Below are 19,310 nucleotides of genomic sequence, written 5' to 3' on the forward strand. Positions count from 1 at the left end.
GATATTTTGATGCACCCCAAAGGGATTTCTCCCCATCTTTTTTTCTGCATTATGGGGCAGAGAGGGGGGATTGCTGATTAAATGAAGTGGCCTTACTGTGGATGTACTGTGTCTTGCTGCTGTGCTTCTGACCCTGGGCAGTGGGCAAGATGCAGGGATGACCAGTCATCCAGGAGAAGCCAAGAAAAGGAGGAGGGAGGGGCGGTGAATGGTAGTGGAGTAAGTGGGGATGAAATGGGTGGGAGTAGATTTATGCCTTTGACTTTGGCTAGCTCCCTTATATGGGGGAAAAAGCCGTTGGTATATATATGTAATTTCATATAACTGTTCAGACAATACCCCCAGTAAGGGGGCACCTTAGTACAGAGTACCTGAGATTTTTGCCATATGTGTTGATAAACACCACTGCAAAATATTTACATACCTGAATAATCAACAGCATCCAGTCTTGCATAGGCTGTGTTGATTGCATGTATATGTTGTTGTGATAAACTAGTTCCACAACAAAGTTGTTCAAGTGATGAAAGCAATGCTGTAACACAGTCTGTTGCCATTATTTGTACACTGCTTTCACCGCAATTGCCACATTCCCCAAGACTGTCCATCACTCTGCAAAAAAAAAAAAAATAATAATAATAATAATAATAATAATAATAATAAATAGATACATACATATACCAATGGCTCTTCCCCAAAGTCAAAAGGCATAATTCCATTCCCACCCCTCCTATTCCCTCTCATCTTGGCTCCTCTTGGATGACAGGTCATCCCTGCATCTTGCTCATCACCCTGGGTCAGAAGCAATGCAGCAAGATACAGCACATTCACAGCAAGGCCACTTCATTTAATCAGCAACCCCCCATTTCTCTGTCCCCTCATGCAGAAACATTGAAGGCAAGGAGAAATCCTTTCAAGTTGCATCAAAATATCATTCACACACAACCATTCCCTAATCCCCCATCCACTCCCTTCCTTGCATAACAGTATCATCTATACACAACCATTCTCCTCTCACCCCTATCTTCTGCATTCTCCCTTTCTTAACAGACATCCCCCTCTTGCTCAACATTCCTTTCACCCCATCATCCATCTCATCCACGGTTGCTCCCTCATGTTCACTCCATCCACCTTTGCCTTCCACACTTCCTTTTCTAATCAACCAATCAACCCTATCTCCCATCTCCTTTTCCATCCCTGGTTTCCTCCTCACCTCTTCATTTCTCACTCTATCCAACCTTGTAACCCCTACCATACTCCTCAGACAATTCATCTCAAACAGAGCAACCCAAGCTATTCTATCGATACGTGAACAGTAAACTTAAAAATAAACAGGAAATGGTGAAACTACACAGAAGAATTAGAAATGGCCGAAATCATGATTAATCACTTCAAGTCTGTTTTCCCTAGAGAGAAAGCACAATATTGGGATGAGGAAAATGAAATGCGATCTCCCCCAATGAGCGAGATAATAATAACACAAAAAGAAATATTGGAACATCTATCAAAACTTGACATTGTTGTAACTGAGTTACCCCTGACATCTTTGAACTTGTTTGATTGTGTTTTCTGTGTTTAACATTACTCACACTGAAAGAGAACAAGCAATACAGCTGTGACTTTATATTTTATAATGCGAGTATTGTGTTTCATCATACATAAGGCATCCGATAATGCACATGAGAATTTTAATCATTTTGAAGAGGTTAAAAGCTTTCCTCTAATCCCATACATATGCAAAACCTCCCAAAGTGTCTTCCTGTCCATCCTGTCATAACCCTTTTCTAGATCCATATACATATACCAATGGCTTTTTCCCACTCACAAGGGAGGTAGCCAAAAAACAAAGGCCTAAAATCCATTCCCACTCATTTCATCCCCACATACTCCACCCCCATACACCCCCTCCCTCCCTCTTATCTTGGCTCCTCCTAAATGATGGGTCATCCGTGCATCTCGCCCACTGCCCTGAGTCAGATGAATGTAACAAGACACAGCACATCCATACCAAGGCTGCTCAATTTAATCAGTGACCCCCCTATTAGTCTCCTCATGCAGAAAAAGAGAAGACAGGGAGAAATTCCTTCAGGCTGCATCAGAATATCATTCACACATACTCCCTCACTCCCCCATCACCCACCCCACTGTCTCTTCTCCCTTCCTTCCTCAACAAATGTTCCCCTCTTTCACAATGTCCCTTTTACCCCATCCATCCATCTCATCCTTGGTCACCCCCTCATGTTCATTCCTTCCACCTCTGCCTTCCACACTTTTTTTATTAATCTTTCTTCACTCATTCTGTGTCCAAACCATCCCAATACTCTTTCATCCACCCTATCTCCCAGCTCCCTTTCCACCCCCGTTCTCCTCTTCACCTCCTCATTTCTCACTCTATCATACTTCTCAGTTATTTCATCTCAAACACATTCAAACTCCTTCTCTCTTATGTTCCATGTTTCTGCCCTATGCAGTGCTGTTGGCACAATCACTCCTTCATGCAATCTCCTCTTCGTATTCATTCTCCAATGTCTATTTCTCATTACACTTTTTAATCCAACAAGGCATTTACTTGCTTCTCTCATTCTATGTTCTACTTCCACCTCCACTCCTCCCTTTCCTGCCACATTCGCACCGAAGTATCTAAAGCTATCCATTTCCTCCAATCTCTCTCCCTTAATACTCACTTCCAATTTGCTGCCACATTCTCCCCTTGTACATCTCATCACCTTATTTTTACCCACTTTTATCTTCAACTTCCTTCTTTCACACACCTCCCCAAAATATGTCACTAACTTCCTTCATCCTTCCTCTCGTCATGCTACAAGCAGTGTCATCAGCAAACAACAACTGGTTTATCTCTCATTTTCTCCCTTTTCTTTAAACCACCTCTAATCCCCGACCCATTACCCTTGCATTTACCTTTTGCATCACCCCATCCATGTATAAATTCAACAGCCAAGGCGACATAATGCATTGCTGGCAAAATCCCACCTTTACCTCAAACCACTTATTCACTCCATTTCTAATTCTAACACAGGCTCTACTACACTCAAAAAAACTCGACTGATCTAAACAGCTTTCCTCCTATCCCATATATCTGTAATCTCCTATAGTGCCTTCCTGTCTACTGTCATATGCCTTTTCTAAATCCATAAAGACTCAAAAAACATCTTTACTTTTTTCTAAAGCTTTCTCACATATCTGCTTTACTACAAAAATCTGATCCATGCAACCTTTAACTGTCCTAAACCCACATTGTTCCTCACCTATTACTCCCTCTGTTCCTCTCCTAATCCTTTCAAACAAAAACCTCCCATAAGCCTTCCCAACTACAATCAACAAACTGATTCCTCTGACACTACTACACTCACACTTGTCCCCTTTTCTGTTGTGAAGTGGAACTATACAGGCACTCCTCCAGTCCTCTGGCACTCTACCTTCTTTTAGACAGAAGTTAAACAACCTCAACGGCCACTTTTTTTTAGATACTCCGCATGACACCCATCTAACCCAGGTGCCTTAACTCTCATCAGGTCCTGGAGCTGCAACGTCTACGTCGTGGGACCACCCCCCAACCCCAAGAGTTGGGGGCCAATCAGCAGCAACCACCCCTGGCCATCAGCTCTACGCAGATGGCACCGATCCCCAAGGAGGAGCTACGCCTACCTGGGGGAGTACCACAATCCTTTTTTTCCAACACACAATGTTACGTTTTTTCTGCACTGAGGGGTCATTTTCCGGCGATCACCCCTCTTCTTCTACTTTTAGCCGGAGATGTAGAGAGCAATCCTGGGCCCACCACAAAATACACATGCCCAACATGCTCTAAACCCATTACTTCGAGCAGACAGACAAAGGGCTCAGTTCAGTGCAATATGTGCAAAAACTGGGCCCACCTCACTTGTACAACACTTGCTGACACAAACCAATACACAAACACTTGGACATGTTCTACCTGCCCTCCAGTAACCCCAATCCCACCTCCCCAACCACAGCCAACACCCTTACCCACTCCCAATTTCCCTTTGCCCTTACCCCCGATTAGTACTCCCCTTCCTTTGTCCCCGATCTCTCCTTTCCCCCCCTCTGACCCAGATCCTACACCTTCCCCACTACCACCCCAACCTCAACCCCAAACGGCAACATACAACACATACAAAACACACAACATCAACATATTACAACACAACATTGACGGTATTAACACTAAAAAACATGAACTTGAACACTTTCTTAAACAACACAACATACACATTGCAATTTTACAAGAAACAAAATTAAGACACTCACACAAAACACCATCATTTCATAATTACACCACCATCAGACAAGACCGGACTGACGGCAATGGCGGTGGACTCATCACCCTGATCCACCATTCCATCTGTTTTGTGGACACAAGTGCCACAACCAAAATTCTCCTCCCTACCACAGATAACACAACAGAAACCCAATCCATTCGTATCTGCACAGGCAACAATTCAACACTAACAATAGTTAACATGTACATTCCCCCACAATCATCCCCCACAGTTCCAAACACCTTCAGACCTCAACTCAGCCAACTAACCTCAATCCCCAACCTGATCATGGGTGGTGACTTCAACGCCAAGTCGTCTGCCTGGTTTGTCGACAACCCTGACACAGACAGAGGGCTTGATATACAGACTCAATTCGACTCATTGACTATCATGAACAACACGCATAATCATACACATATCCCATACCAAGCCCTCTACACTCCCTCCTCTCCTGATATCACCTTTTGCTCCCCCTGCCTAACCCCAACAACATCATGGAGAGTGGTCGGAACCCTTGGCTCTGACCACCTTCCAATCATCATCACCACCAAAACAAGATGCACCCCCAGCTGGCCACAGACACACTTACACCAATTACAAGAGAGCTAACTGGGAAGCCTTTACTGAAGAGACAGAACAACATTTTGAAACACTTAACAGTACACCAATCACAAACATAAACAATGCTGTGCACGCTTTTAATACAATCATACAAAACGCAGACAAGAGATACATCCCTAGAGGCAACAGAAAATCACACAACCCCAACTTCACACCAGAAATCCAAGGCCTCATCAGACAACGTGACACACTTAAACACGATACCCCCACACCTATCCCTCAAAACATAGCAGACCAAATACAAACACTAAACACTGTGATTGCCAATAAAATACATGAACAAAAAACACAAAATTGGCAAAACTTTATCAATACACTTGATCACAAAACAAACACCAGCAAATTGTACAAAACACTCAACAGCATCACACTATCCAACACTAACACTACACGCTCTCATGCAGCAATAATCACAACAACAGATAATCTACCCTCAAACAGACAACAAGCAAACGCACTCATACGTCATTTTGCACAGACGAGCCATCTTACATCTCACCCTGACGACCGACGCACCATTCGACGTAAGAAAGACTTCCCCACAGACTCAGACTATACACCCTTCATAGACAGTCAGACAAAACTCATAATGCATAATCTCAAGCACTCATCTGCCTGTGGCCCTGATAACATAAGCAACATCCACCTAAAACACATTGGACCACAAGGTATACACGCACTCACAAACATTGCAAACTACAGCTATTCACACAACACTATACCCGACATCTGGAAGCATGGTAAAATAATCACCATTCCAAAACCGAACAAAGACCCAACAATCCCAACATCGCACCGCCCAATCACACTTCTCTGCACCCCCTCTAAAGTCATTGAACGCCTAATACTTAAACTTGTCACACCATATATTCCCCTTGCTGACTCACAACACGGTTTTAGGCCACTACACTCCACAAACACTCTTCTGACAAACCTCACACAAAGAATTTTAGATGGCATCAATTCAGATAGGCCCCACCACAGAACACTTCTTATAACATTGGACATTAGTAAAGCTTTTGATGCTATCCCCCGCCACAACCTAACAAATAAAATATATAACACAGACATGCACAATAACACCAAAAGATGGCTGGCCAATTATCTGGCAGGCAGGAATGCTCATGTCATATAATGGCCAATCATCGCACATCAGAAACATTAAGAACGGAGTACCACAGGGCTCAGTTCTATCCCCCACATTATTTAATCTATACATGCATGACTTACCCACGCCAGACACCTCAGAAATACAAATCTCTTCCTACGCAGACGACATAACAATCACATGCACACATCGTAACACAGACAAAGCTGCAGAAATAATCCAGCCTTACCTTGACACACTCAACACATGGTTCATCACAAACAGACTCAAAATAGCTCCAACCAAATCTACAGCAACACTTCTCACCAACTGGACAAAAGAACACAAATACATACCTCATCTCTACATCAACAACACTCTAATACCACACACAAACACACCGAAAATTCTTGGTGTAACATACGATACATCCATGTCTTTCAAACAACACCTCACAAACATAAAAAACAAATGCACACCTAGACTTAACGCACTTAAGTCAATCACTGGAACAACATTTGGACAAAACAAAGAAACTAATATAACAATATACAAACAATGCATACGCTCAGTGATGAATTATGCGAGTCCTGCATGGGCTCCTAATCTCAGTGAGACACACCACAACACCCTTCAAATCATACAAAACAAAGCCCTAAAAACAATTACAGGCTGCACAAATACATCACCTACAGACCATTTACACCATGAAACAAAAGTCCTCAAAGTCAAGGACCACCTCGACATGAGAGGCACACAAACACTTGCTGCAGCCACCACAAACACATCACACCCGCTACACTACATAGCAGAACACCCACACACACCAAGAAACATTAAAACTACACCCAAAGACTTTTATTACGCACAGATACTCTCTTCTCTTCCTCCACAACCACCAAATACCAGCCTCCGGAAACATATTCATAATCATATCACTCACCGCTCCATTAACACACTGAAAGACAACACACTACTGCATGCCAGACCCCCTGATATCCACCCTTCTGAATCCTCTCTCCCACGAAAGGACAGAGTCCACTTGGCCAGACTGCGATGCGGTCACCACCCAGCACTTCTAAGCTACCAGAAGAGGCTGGACGACCGTGTTGTGAACAGCTGCCCAGGATGTAACACTTCACCCCATACCATACAACACATAATGGAAGACTGCATTATACACAATCATGCACGCAAACAACACAACATACACTCTATAAAGGATTTGTGGGAAAACCCAGTTTCGGCTGTGGCCTTCCTTGGGGAGACGGGACTGCTCGGACAGACAGTCTAGGGAACGACAACAACAACAACTCTCATCATTTTAATAACTGATTTCACCTTTTTCTTTATTTCTCCTCCATTTTTCTCACTTATCAATGTTATTCTCTTAGCACTTCCCACTGCAACGACTTTTCCCTCCCTATCCTCCTTTACATTTAGCAACTCCCTAAAATACTCTGTCTATCTTCTTCTTACTGGCATCTCTTCCATTACACAACGTAACTTTTTTTTCAAAAGTTTTGTTTATTGTATTTTTTTTAAAGTTTATTTATCTATTTTTCCTGCCGATTTCAAATGTGCAATTATTTTTTCTGTATCATCAACCGTTATAGAAATACATATAATTTCAATGTTACCATGTATATTTTGGAATTGTTATGTGGTCTGCTACTAAATGTTTATCTAATTTTCTCTTTCAGATCAATGACTGAACTATTTACTTGTTAAGATGGCTACTAGAGGATGTGAAAATTCTCCTGATACATTTTGCTATGTGTGTGGTTATAATATTGGGAAAAAACAAGTACTACATAAGATCGTGAGAGGTGCTAAAGTGTGGATAGCGTACAGACTCTATTTCGGAATGCCCATGGGTGACCAGGACAAGCCATGGGCACCTCATGTGATATGTGGAAGCTGCTGATCTACTCTAGAAGGATGGCTGAGAGGTACAGGAAGGGCAATGCCTTTTGCCATTCCTAGAATATGGAGAGAGCCGAAGAACCATCACGACGACTGCTACTTTTGTATGATTGATGTGACGAAGTACAGGAAAGTGAAAGGAAGACAAGCTCTGCAGTATCCAGACATACCATCATCTAGAGCACCTGTCCCACATGATGATAGCTTACCAGTACCACAACCACCAGAAAATGCAAGTTTATTTTTATCATACTCTCTTTACTTTTAATTAACTTCAATATTAAGGACTTAATATACATTCACTTCCCTAAAGATATATGGAATACTAATGCTATTCGTCTTTGTTGAAGTTGCTATATTTAGTTATTTCTTTCTTTCCAGATGGAAGATGCAATGGAAATTTCATCTGAAGGGTCAGCAGGTAGCAGCAGCCATGAAATGGGAGACGAAGATTTCGCACCAAGAACGACTTCGGAGCCTCACTTTCCAAGTCAGAGTGAGCTAGATGACTTAATCATAGACTAGGTCTTACTAAGTCAGGAGCTGAGCTTCTTACATCAAGGATGAAAGAATGGAATCTACTAGGAGAAGACTGCAGGACATCTATGTACCGGAAACGACATGAAGAATTTAAAATTTACTATGACTTTAGTGATGATATGTGTTATTGTAAGGATGTTACTGGTTTGTTTACAGCCCTTGGACTCGAACATGATCCTGCAGAATGGCGACTGTTCATAGATAGCTCAACACGAAGTCTCAAAGCAGTATTGCTCCACAATGGAAATAAAAACCCTCTTGCACACTCAGTACAGAAGAAAGAAAACTATCATAATGTCAAACAGCTTCTTGAAAAAATCAATTATGCTGAATTCAAATGGGATGTTTGTGGTGATTTCAAGATGCCAGCCTTTTTGCTTGGCTTACAAGGGGGATACACAAAGTATTCCTGTTTTCTTTGTTTATGGGACAGCAGGGCTGATGATGATCATTATAATAAAGTTCACTGGCCCCAAGAGTTGAACTGCAGCCAGGAATGTTAAATGTTCTCAGACAGCCTCTAGTAGATTCGAAAAAAGTTTTATTACCCCCACTTCATATCAAGCTAGGGTTAATTAAACAGTTTGTGAAGGCTTTGGATTTTGGAGGCAAAACTTTCCAAGAAATTTGTCTCATGTTTCCCAAGCTATCTGAGGCTAAGCTCAAGGGTGGTATATTTGTTGGACCCCAGGTAAACAAAATGTTGAAGTCGGAGAAACTGGAAAGAGCGATGACGAAAGTTGAAAGGGAAGCTTGATGTTCATTTCGTGATGTAGTTTGTGGATTCCTAGGAAATCCCAAGGACCCTAATTATAAACAAATAGTGGCAAAGCTTGTTGAGAACTTCAGGAAACTTGGTTGTCGTATGTCCTTGAAGATACATTTCTTGCATTCTCACCTAGATTTCTTCCCCGAAAACTTGGGGGCTGTCAGTGAGGAGCATGGCTAGAGATTTCATCAGGATATCGCAACTATGGAAAGAAGATATCAAGGACGATGGAATACTGCTATGATGGGAGATTACATATGGTCACTAGTCAGAAAAGACGAAAGCATGCATTCTAGAAAATCTCGATCGTCAAAGCACTTCTAATCATGAGAAGAGTCATCAAAACACTTGCAGTGCAAAAGTTGTGTTGTTTATTTTGTTCATACTAATATTGTAGCTCTTAAATACACTTCATGTTATGAAAAAAATACTAGATGTTGTATAATTATCCTTAGAATGCTAAAGTAGATTGAATCAATTAACTACTGTAGAGAAAGGTTGCGTATATAACAATAAAATATAAAATCAAGAATAAATAAAGAAATATCGATGTTACGTCAAAACTAATGTGATATTTGGATTCAGTGACACGAAATACATATATAAACATGAAAAAATACAAAAAAACAAAACATGTGTTACATTGTGTTATCATCTCTCCATCTGCCCCTTTTACCTTTCTTTCTGTACTTGATTCACCTTCTCTTCCTCTTTTAATTTCCTTCCAAAACATTTTTTATTACTTTCAAAATTTTCTGTCATACTCTTACCCCATTTTACATCTGCTTCCCTCCTTGCCTCCTTTATCTTATGCTTTACTTCTCCTCTTTTTTATTTGTACCTCTCATATGATTCCCTCATCCTATTTTCTAACCAATCTGTGAATGCTCGTTTTTCCTCTTCTATAACCCTCTTTGCTTCATCATCCCACCACTCACTACCCTTCCTTCTATTTCCTCCCATCCTCCTTGTTCCACACACCATCTTTGCACACCTTGTGACTCCTTCCTTGAAACATCCCCATTCCTCCTCCACTCCTAGTTCTACTCTATCCTTCACTCCCTCCCACTCTTCTCTCAGCTTCTTCTTGTACTCCTTCTCCTTTTCTTTTTCATTTAAGCAGTTTACTCTAAGCACCTCCCTACCTTCTGTCCTTTTCCTCTTTCTCCATCTATCCTCCACTCTCAACTTACCTTGCACTAAAAAATTATTTTATATTCCCCCACTCTCTCCCCTTAGAGCATGTACATCCAAAACTTCCTACTCTTCTCCTGGCTACCACTATGTACTCCATAAAAGCCCTACCTACCACCGTTACATACACCCTCTCCCATGTGTACTTATGCTTGACTTTATTCCTAAACACTGTATTTGTTATCATCAACTGTAGACGCATCTCTATCATCATCTCTCCACTATGATTTTTTCCTGGAACTCCACACTGCCCAACCACTACATCTATTGTTTCATTTCCTACCCTAGCATTAAGATCTCCCAATACCACTACATTAACATTTCTCCCTAAATCCTCTATGCATTCATTTAAATATATGCAAAAAGCCTCCCTTTCCTCTACACTGTTCTCCCTACCAGGACATAATGCATGCATACATATATATACCAAAGGCTTTTTCCCTCTTACAAGGGAGATAGCCAAAATACAATGGCATATAATCCACTCCCACCCATTCCATCCCAACATAGTCCACTCCCATCCACCCTCCTCCCTCCCTTTTATCTTGGCTCATCCTGTATGACAGGTCATCCCTGCATCTCATTGACCTGGGTCAGCGGTGTCGCAAGATACAGCATATCCACAGCAAGGCCACCTCATTAAATCGGTAACCCTCCCTCTCCATCCCCTCATGCAGAAATGGAGAAAATGGGGAGAAATCCCTCTTGGTTGCATCAATTTATTTCTCACACATACTCCTTCACTCCCATCCCCCACCCACTCCCCCTCATGTATCACAGAATCATCCACATACAACCAATCTCCATTCACCCCTATCTTCTGTCCTCTCCAGTCCTTCCTCAACAGACATTACCTTCTTTCCCAGTGCCCCTTTTACCCCATCCATCCGTCTCATCCTTGGCTGTCCCCCCATGTTCACTTCTTCCACACCTCTTTTCCTAATCTCTCTTCACTCATTCTTTTCATGTGTCCAAACCATCTCCATACTCTTTTGTCAACCCTATCTCCCAACTTCCCTCCCTCTAGCCTAGATCCTATACCTTCCCCATCAACACTCCAACACCAGAAGGCAACATACAAAACATACAAAACACACATCAACATATTAACACAACATTGATGGCATCAACACAAAAAAACATCAACTTGAACAATTCCTCAAACAACACAATATACACATTGCCATCATACAAGAAACAAAACTAAGACACTCACACAAAACACCAACATTTCACAACTTCACCACCATTAGACAAGACCGGACTGACGGCAATGGTGGTGGACTGATCACCCTGGTCCATCAATCCATCTGTTTTGTGGACACAAGCGCCACAACCAAAATCCTCCTTCCTACCACAGATAACACCACAGAAACCCAATCTATCTTAATCCATACAGGCAACAAATCAACACTGACAACAGTTAATATATACATTCCCCCCCAATCATCTCCCACAGTTCCAAACACCTACAGGCCTCAACTCAATCAACTAGCCACAATCCCAAACCTTATCATGGGTGGTGACTTCAATGCCAAGTAAACAAAAAACACAAAATTGGCAAAAATGTCAATATCCTTGATCACAAAACAAACACCAGCAAATTGTACAAAACAATCAACAGCATTACACTATCCAATAGTAAGACAACACACTCTCACACAGCAATAACCAGAACAACAGATAATTTACCCTCAAACGGACAACAAGCAAACACACTCATAAACCATTTTACACAGAGACCACGGTCAAAGCAAGATGTGCCGGAACAAACACTCTGAACCCACTATTAAGCGATTCATGAATGAACAAATTTGAAAACAAGCCTAGTTGTTTACAAAGATACGGCAAAGGGAGAATTGTATTCGGTGTGACCAGAATGTAACCATCTTTGTATCTCCATTCTACCTACTTTTTTTATTTTTCTTTATTCTTTTTTTATGAAAAATGGAAAGATGCAAAGAAACTCCGAGAGACAAAGAACCAGCAAAAAGATGCCTGGAAGCAGAATAGACTCCACTTGGTGTCATTCGAAAGAGATGTCTTTCTCAAACACCAAGGGAGTACCAAAGGTTTGAAAGAGGTATTTTTGGGGGGTTTGAAGGGGAAGGAAATATTATGCATAGAGGGATAGAAATGGATAGAGAGCCCAGGTATAGAAATATAACGAGAAATAGAGATTGTGAGAATCAACACCGTGTGAGATCGAAACTTTTATTGGTACAGGAGTCCCTCAAATAACGCGGATTCGAATAACACGGATTCAATCATACGCGGATTTTATTTCAAAACCATCTCAAATGTAGAGAACCGTTTTAAAATTCGTGCCGAGTTGGGCACACATACGCACACACGCGGCAACATCGCAAACATTTGTGGTGACTGCTTTCTATTTTACCATATACAGTCGATCCTCATATAACGCGGTCATTATGTACACTGGGAACTGCTCAAACAAGGGTGTGGGGCGAGGGGATAGCCGTGGGTGGCTGCCTGCGGTTACGTGTCAACCTCCGGGTACTGATGCAGGAGGGAGGGAGGGGAGGAGAGGGGGAGTAGGGGGTGGTAGGGGGGTAGCCAACAAGCTTTAGCTTGTCGCTTCCACCACCTGCGCCGTGCTATCGTGAAATTTTACCGCCCTAACCTGTTGAAGTGTAATGTTTCTTTCGTTTGGAACACAACTAATAAGTCTGATAATGACTGCACTTGTCGTGTCTTAATTTCTCTTATGAGGTTCTTGTTGTTACTGGCGGTGGTGGTTTGGGAGATCAAAAACAGACATATACACGCTTACACACGTGTAGACACGCACACGTAGACACGTGTTAGACAACCAGTGTATGTTGTGAATGCGCGTGCGTGTACACACAAATATGAACACAGACACACGCACGTACATGCTTACTTGTACATGTGAACACAGACACATACACACATGCACGCACACACACACACACATACATACGCCACATACACACACATATACATATGCCACATACACACACACACACACGTGTATATGCCACATACACACATATATGTATATACGCCACATACACATATGCATATATGCCACATACACACACATGTATATACACACAAACACATACATACACCACATACATGCACCACATACACGCACGCACACACACACACACACCCTTTCACCGAATGGACGGCGAGAATTAGTGTTCCAAAGAAAAAGGAAAAACTACGTGGATCTCAACATCCAGGAAGTGCCTTTTTGTATTTATAGGGAAGGGGAGTGCTCGTGGAATAGTGGGGAAGTGATAGGGAAGGAGAAGGGAAGGGATATTGAGGGAAATGGAAGGAAATGAGGAAGAGAATGACATGGTCCAGGAAGCTAGGAGAAATGTAAACAAGAGACGAACTGAAGACGATGACTTAGGAGAGGTTGGAATCAACAAAAATGTAAAGATTAGAAGTATAGATAAGAGCAATACAGTAGAAGGTGATGAGAATATTTTCCAGGGATTTAGAGAGGGTGGGGGGGACACAAACTCCCCCCGATTAACAAGACTAGAAGAGAAACTCGATAAGATGATCGAGCACTGGGAATTTAGGTTCAGTCACGTTAACAACATTGTGCAGAGTTGAAAAATTGGAAGAACTAGAGAAGGCGAACAAAAACTTAACTAAGGAAATTGAAGAATTAAAAAAACAGTTAAAAGAAGTAAAAGAGGAGAATAGTAAGGACAACAAAGAGTGTTGGGAAAAAATCCAAGAAAACAGTAAAGTTGCATTTACTGACATAATCAAACAGCAAATGAAAGAACAAACTGAAGACTCAGTTATTAAAGTGATGAGACAGAAGGAGAATATAGTAAGAGACTTAGCAGATAGAAAGAAATGTATAATTATATTAGGAATGGAAGAGAAACATAACCCAGATAGAACCACAAGAACCAAAGAGGAAAATGAAAAAGTAAGAAATTTACTAGAATTAGTTCAGGAAGATGAGCCAGAAATAATGAAACAAATCGAAGAGAAATTCAGGCTCGGGAAATATAGTACAGACAAGACCAGACCAATTAAGATTAAATTCAGGTCACAAACGACGGCAGAGAATATCTTATCCAAAACAGGGAAACTAGCAACAAGTGAACAATATAAAAAGGTATGGATAAAAAGGGAAATGAATAAAGAGGAAAGAGAGGAGGAAATAAGGAAAAGACATGAAGCTAAGAAAAAAAACGAGACCAGAACGGAGACAGAAAAACAAGAATTCTACTGGAGAGTAGTGAATATGAAATTGAAGAAATGGAACATAAAAGAAACACAAAAGAAACAGAGAATACAATGGAAATAACAGAAAGTTAAGAGTATCCTACACAAATATAGATGGATTAATAACAGGACTGAATGAACTGAACAAATATCTGAAAGAAAAAGATCCGGACATAATGGGAATTGTTGAGACAAAATTAAAAGGTCCACTACCACCCAACAGCATAGGACACAATGCATATAATTATTGGATTAGAGACAGAGAGATAAAACAAGGGGGTGGAGTTATGCTCCTGACTAAGAAGGATATAAACGTGAAGAGTGTCACATATGGGAACAATAGAGTAGAGATGATTATGATAGAAGTAGAAGACAAAGATAAGAAGAGCAGAAAGTTGGTAATAAACTACGTGCCCCCAAAAACAGCCTCGTGGGAAGAGAGTGAACATAAAAGCATGTTAGAAGACACAAGAATAACACTAAACAAGATAATGGAAGATGGAGGAAGAATAGTTATGATGGGCGACTATAATTGCAAAGAAATCTGCTAGGAAGAGATGACCGTAAAGGGTGGAGAAGACTCATGGGGAAGTGTTCTACTTGAGATGATTATTGACCACACAATGACACAATGGATCCAAGAGAACACTAGGTATAGAAATGAAGAAGAACCATCGAGACTAGACCTAATAATCACATCAGAACCTGAAATAGTGGAAAAGATAGAATACCAGCCACCAATAAGTAAAAGTGACCACATATTGATAGAACTAGAACTAAATGAGAAAAAATACATGAAAAGAAATGAACAATAGAGAAAATTAAGATTGATGTATGAAAAAACAAATTTTGATATAAGAGAATTCTTCCAAAATGAAAACTGGGAAAGAATGCACAAAGAAAATACAACAGTAGAAGAGAAATGGAATATTTTGACAAAAATTTATAAAAAAGGAATAGAAAAGTATGTCCCAAGACAAAAACAAGAAAAAGAATATGTAAAGTGCTGGTACAATAAAAGTTGTAGGGAGATAAAAGACAAAAGAGACAAAGCTTGGACCAAATGGAACAAAAACAAAAGAACCTGAAAAATGGAAAATATTTACTTGTTATAGAAATGAATATGTACAAGCATGCACAGAGGAAAAGAGAAAATATGAAAAAGATGTCATAGAAAAATGTAAAGATCAACCAAAACTATTATACAGATTTGTAAACAACAAACTGAAAAACAAACAAGATTTGGAGAAATTAAGACAAGGAGGAGTTGAATACACAGAGGAAATTGAAATGGCGGAAATTATGAACAAACATTTTAAATCAGTGTTTACAAGGGAGAACATACAACCTGAAGAGATCGAATGGAAAGAGAAAGTCCCCCCTATGAAAGAAATAGAAGTAACAAAGAATGAAATATTGAACCACTTGAGTAATCTTGATGTCAGAAAATCACATGGACCAGATGAAATAGCAAACTGGATTTTGAAAGAATGCAGGAATGAACTGGCAGACATAATACATAGCATAATAAACAGTTCCTTGAAAGAAGGTAAAGTTCCAGAAGATTGGAAAAAAGCAAATATAGTACCTATATATAAAGGGGGAAATAAAGAAGACCCTAACAACTATAGGCCAGTCTCTCTAACAAGTACAATAGCAAAAATTTGTGAAAGAATTGTCAAAAATAGATGGGTAAAATATTTAGAAAAAAACAACGTGCTAAATCCAAGGCAATTTGGATTCAGACAAAGAGGATCATGCGTCCCCAATTAAATATGTTTCTATTGAATGCTAATAGATATAATACAAGAAAGAGATGGATGGGCTGATTGTGCATTTCTAGACCTAAAAAAAGCTTTTGACAAAGTACCACATAAGAAGTTGCTTAAGAAATTAGAAACTGAAGGAGGAATACAGGGCAAACTGCTAAATTGGATGGAAGACTTTTTGCAAGAAAGAAAAATGAGAGTAGTGATAAGAGACCAACACTCAAAATGGAATGAAGTAATAAGCGGTGTTCCACAAGGAACAGTTCTGGCCCCAATAATGTTTGCTATATATATTAATGATATGGATGAAGGAATTGAAAGCTATATGAGCTTCTTTGCAGATGATGCAAAACTATTGAAAAAAGTGAACATGGAAGAAGATTGTGAATCACTACAGAGAGATCTAAACAAAGTACAGGAATGGAGTAGGAAGTGGGAGATGGAGTTCAATACAAAGAAGTTTAGTATAATGGAGTTTGGAAAAAGTAAAAACAGAATAACAGGATCATATAAATTGGGAGAAGGAATAAAAAAAAGTAGAAAATGAAAAGGACCTGGGAGTCATTATGAATAATATGTCACCTGAGAAACAAATAAGAATTTTGGAGAAACCTATAATTTAATAAGAACAATCAAAGTTGCATTTACATACCTGGATGAAGAAATGGTGAAGAAAATTCTAATCACCCTGATAAGACCAAGATTGGAATATGCAGCAACGATATGGTCACCAAGTGCAAAAAAATGTATAAAAAAAAATTGAAAGAATACAAAGAGCAATTACAAAATTGGCACCAACACACTCCAAACAATCATATTAAGAGAGACTAGCAAAACTTGAACTACAGACACTAGAGCAAAGAAGAGAGAGAGGAGATTTGATAGCTATTTACAGAATCATGAAAGGCATAGAAATTACTGATAGAGAAAATCTGATAAAATGGGATGACAGAAATACAAGAGGACATGGAAAGAAAATAAAAAAAGACAGCTATAGAAGAGACCTGAAAAGGAACAGCTTTCCTCACAGAGTAATAGACAGTTGGAACAAGTTAGATGAGAAAGTGGTGTGTGCAAAAACAATAGTTTTATTTAAAAATAGTTTAGATAAAATGAGATACGAATACGGGACACCACGAGCATAGCTCCCCTTACCTTAAATTACAACTAGTTGAATACAGCTAGGTAAACACACACACACACTTCAACGAACGGACGGCTTAGAAGACGTTCTGAAGAAAAAGTGAAATTTCGTGGATCCCAAAGCAAAGGAAGTACCTATTGTATTTACAGGGTGGGGGGGAAATTGTTTGTGGTGTAGGGAAAGTAAGGAAAAAAGAGAAGGGGAGGAATTACTGAGGGAAAGGGAAGGAAATGAGGAAGGTGAGGACTTGGCCCAGGCAGGCAGACGAAATCTAAACAAACGAGGTCCGGACCAATTTAGCGATGACGAAATGTCTAACAAAAATGTAAAGATTAGAAGTATAGATAAGAGCAATACAGTAGAAGGTGATGAGAATATTTTCCAGGGATTTAGAGAGGGTGGGGGGGACACAAACTCCCCCCGATTAACAAGACTAGAAGAGAAACTCGATAAGATGATCGAGCACTGGGAATTTAGGTTCAGTCACGTTAACAACATTGTGCAGAGTTGAAAAATTGGAAGAACTAGAGAAGGCGAACAAAAACTTAACTAAGGAAATTGAAGAATTAAAAAAACAGTTAAAAGAAGTAAAAGAGGAGAATAAAGTCTTAATCTCGAATTATGACAAAAGAAACAATATAGATTTAATATATCTAGACTTTGCAAAAGCTTTTGATACCGTCCCACATGAAAGACTACTTACTAAATTAGCTTTGCATGGAATAAGTGGTAGCCTATTAGGTTGGACTAGTAATTGGTTGAAAGGTCGAAAACAGAGAGTTGTTTTAAATGGAAAAACTTCTGGATGGAAAAGTGTTGCAAGTGGAGTTCCTCAGGGTTCCGTTCTTGGGCCACTTCTATTCATAGTACAGGTAAACGTCGACTTACGATGGCCGCGACTTACGATTGTTCGACTTTACGATGACGACGACGACGACGACGATATGATAATTTAACCCCTTCCATACGGTGCCGCACACGTATGCGTCATGAGGAGCAAGTGGATTCGCGACGCTGCCATATCGGCGTCTTGATTATATTTATTGTAGTCGCCCCTGTGTTTTTACATTCTCTCAAATGATTCATTCTCTGTGGTTTTCAAAATTCGCGGGTGAAAGAGAGAACGATCGATATAAGCGGTGACTATATTTTATGATGCGAGTATTATTACGTCACGTCGTACGGCTGGCATTGGCTGCTGCCCGCGAGATTTAAGTCCCGTACTGAAAATACATATTATAGTGTTTGAATATGGTAAAAAGGATAAAAATGATTAAATAAACTACTGTACATGTTTAATAGGCTATATTCAGTATCTCTGGTGGTTAATATACAGGTAGGCTAGGTACAGTGACCACGGAACAGAGTGGGGATCGACTTACGATGAGATCGTCTTACGATGGCTCTATCGAAACCTAATGCCATCGTAAGTCGACGTTTACCTGTATATATAAATGATATAGACCATGGACTAAAATCTACTGTTTCCAAATTTGCTGATGATACAAAACTGTGCGGAGTGGCAAATGATCACTCAAACCAATTAGATATTCAAGAAGATTTAGATAAATTACAGCAATGGTCTGAAAAGTGGCTAATGAAATTTAACACAAGTAAATGCAAGGTAATGCACATAGGCAAAAATAACAGTAAGTACGATTACAAGTTATTTGGAAATTCGTTAACAAAAGTGGATAGTGAAAAAGATCTCGGC

At 40.1% G+C, this 19,310-nt stretch overlaps 1 protein-coding gene across 6 annotated transcripts in view; it reads right to left on the reverse strand.

The window, feature by feature from the left end:
* LOC143019507 (brefeldin A-inhibited guanine nucleotide-exchange protein 3) overlaps window positions 1-19,310 on the reverse strand; it is a 659,822-nt gene that overhangs the window by 555,658 nt on the left and 84,854 nt on the right. For all 6 annotated transcript variants that reach the window (XM_076175183.1, XM_076175181.1, XM_076175182.1 and 3 more), the window contains exon 11: window positions 425-609. In XM_076175183.1, coding sequence (XP_076031298.1) covers window positions 425-609 — 185 coding nt within the window. The remainder of the gene's footprint in view (window positions 1-424; window positions 610-19,310) is intronic.

Source organism: Oratosquilla oratoria, chromosome 37 (genome assembly GCF_046742065.1).
Source record: "Oratosquilla oratoria isolate Oo_2021 chromosome 37, ASM4674206v1, whole genome shotgun sequence".
Lineage (NCBI taxonomy): Eukaryota > Metazoa > Arthropoda > Malacostraca > Stomatopoda > Squillidae > Oratosquilla > Oratosquilla oratoria.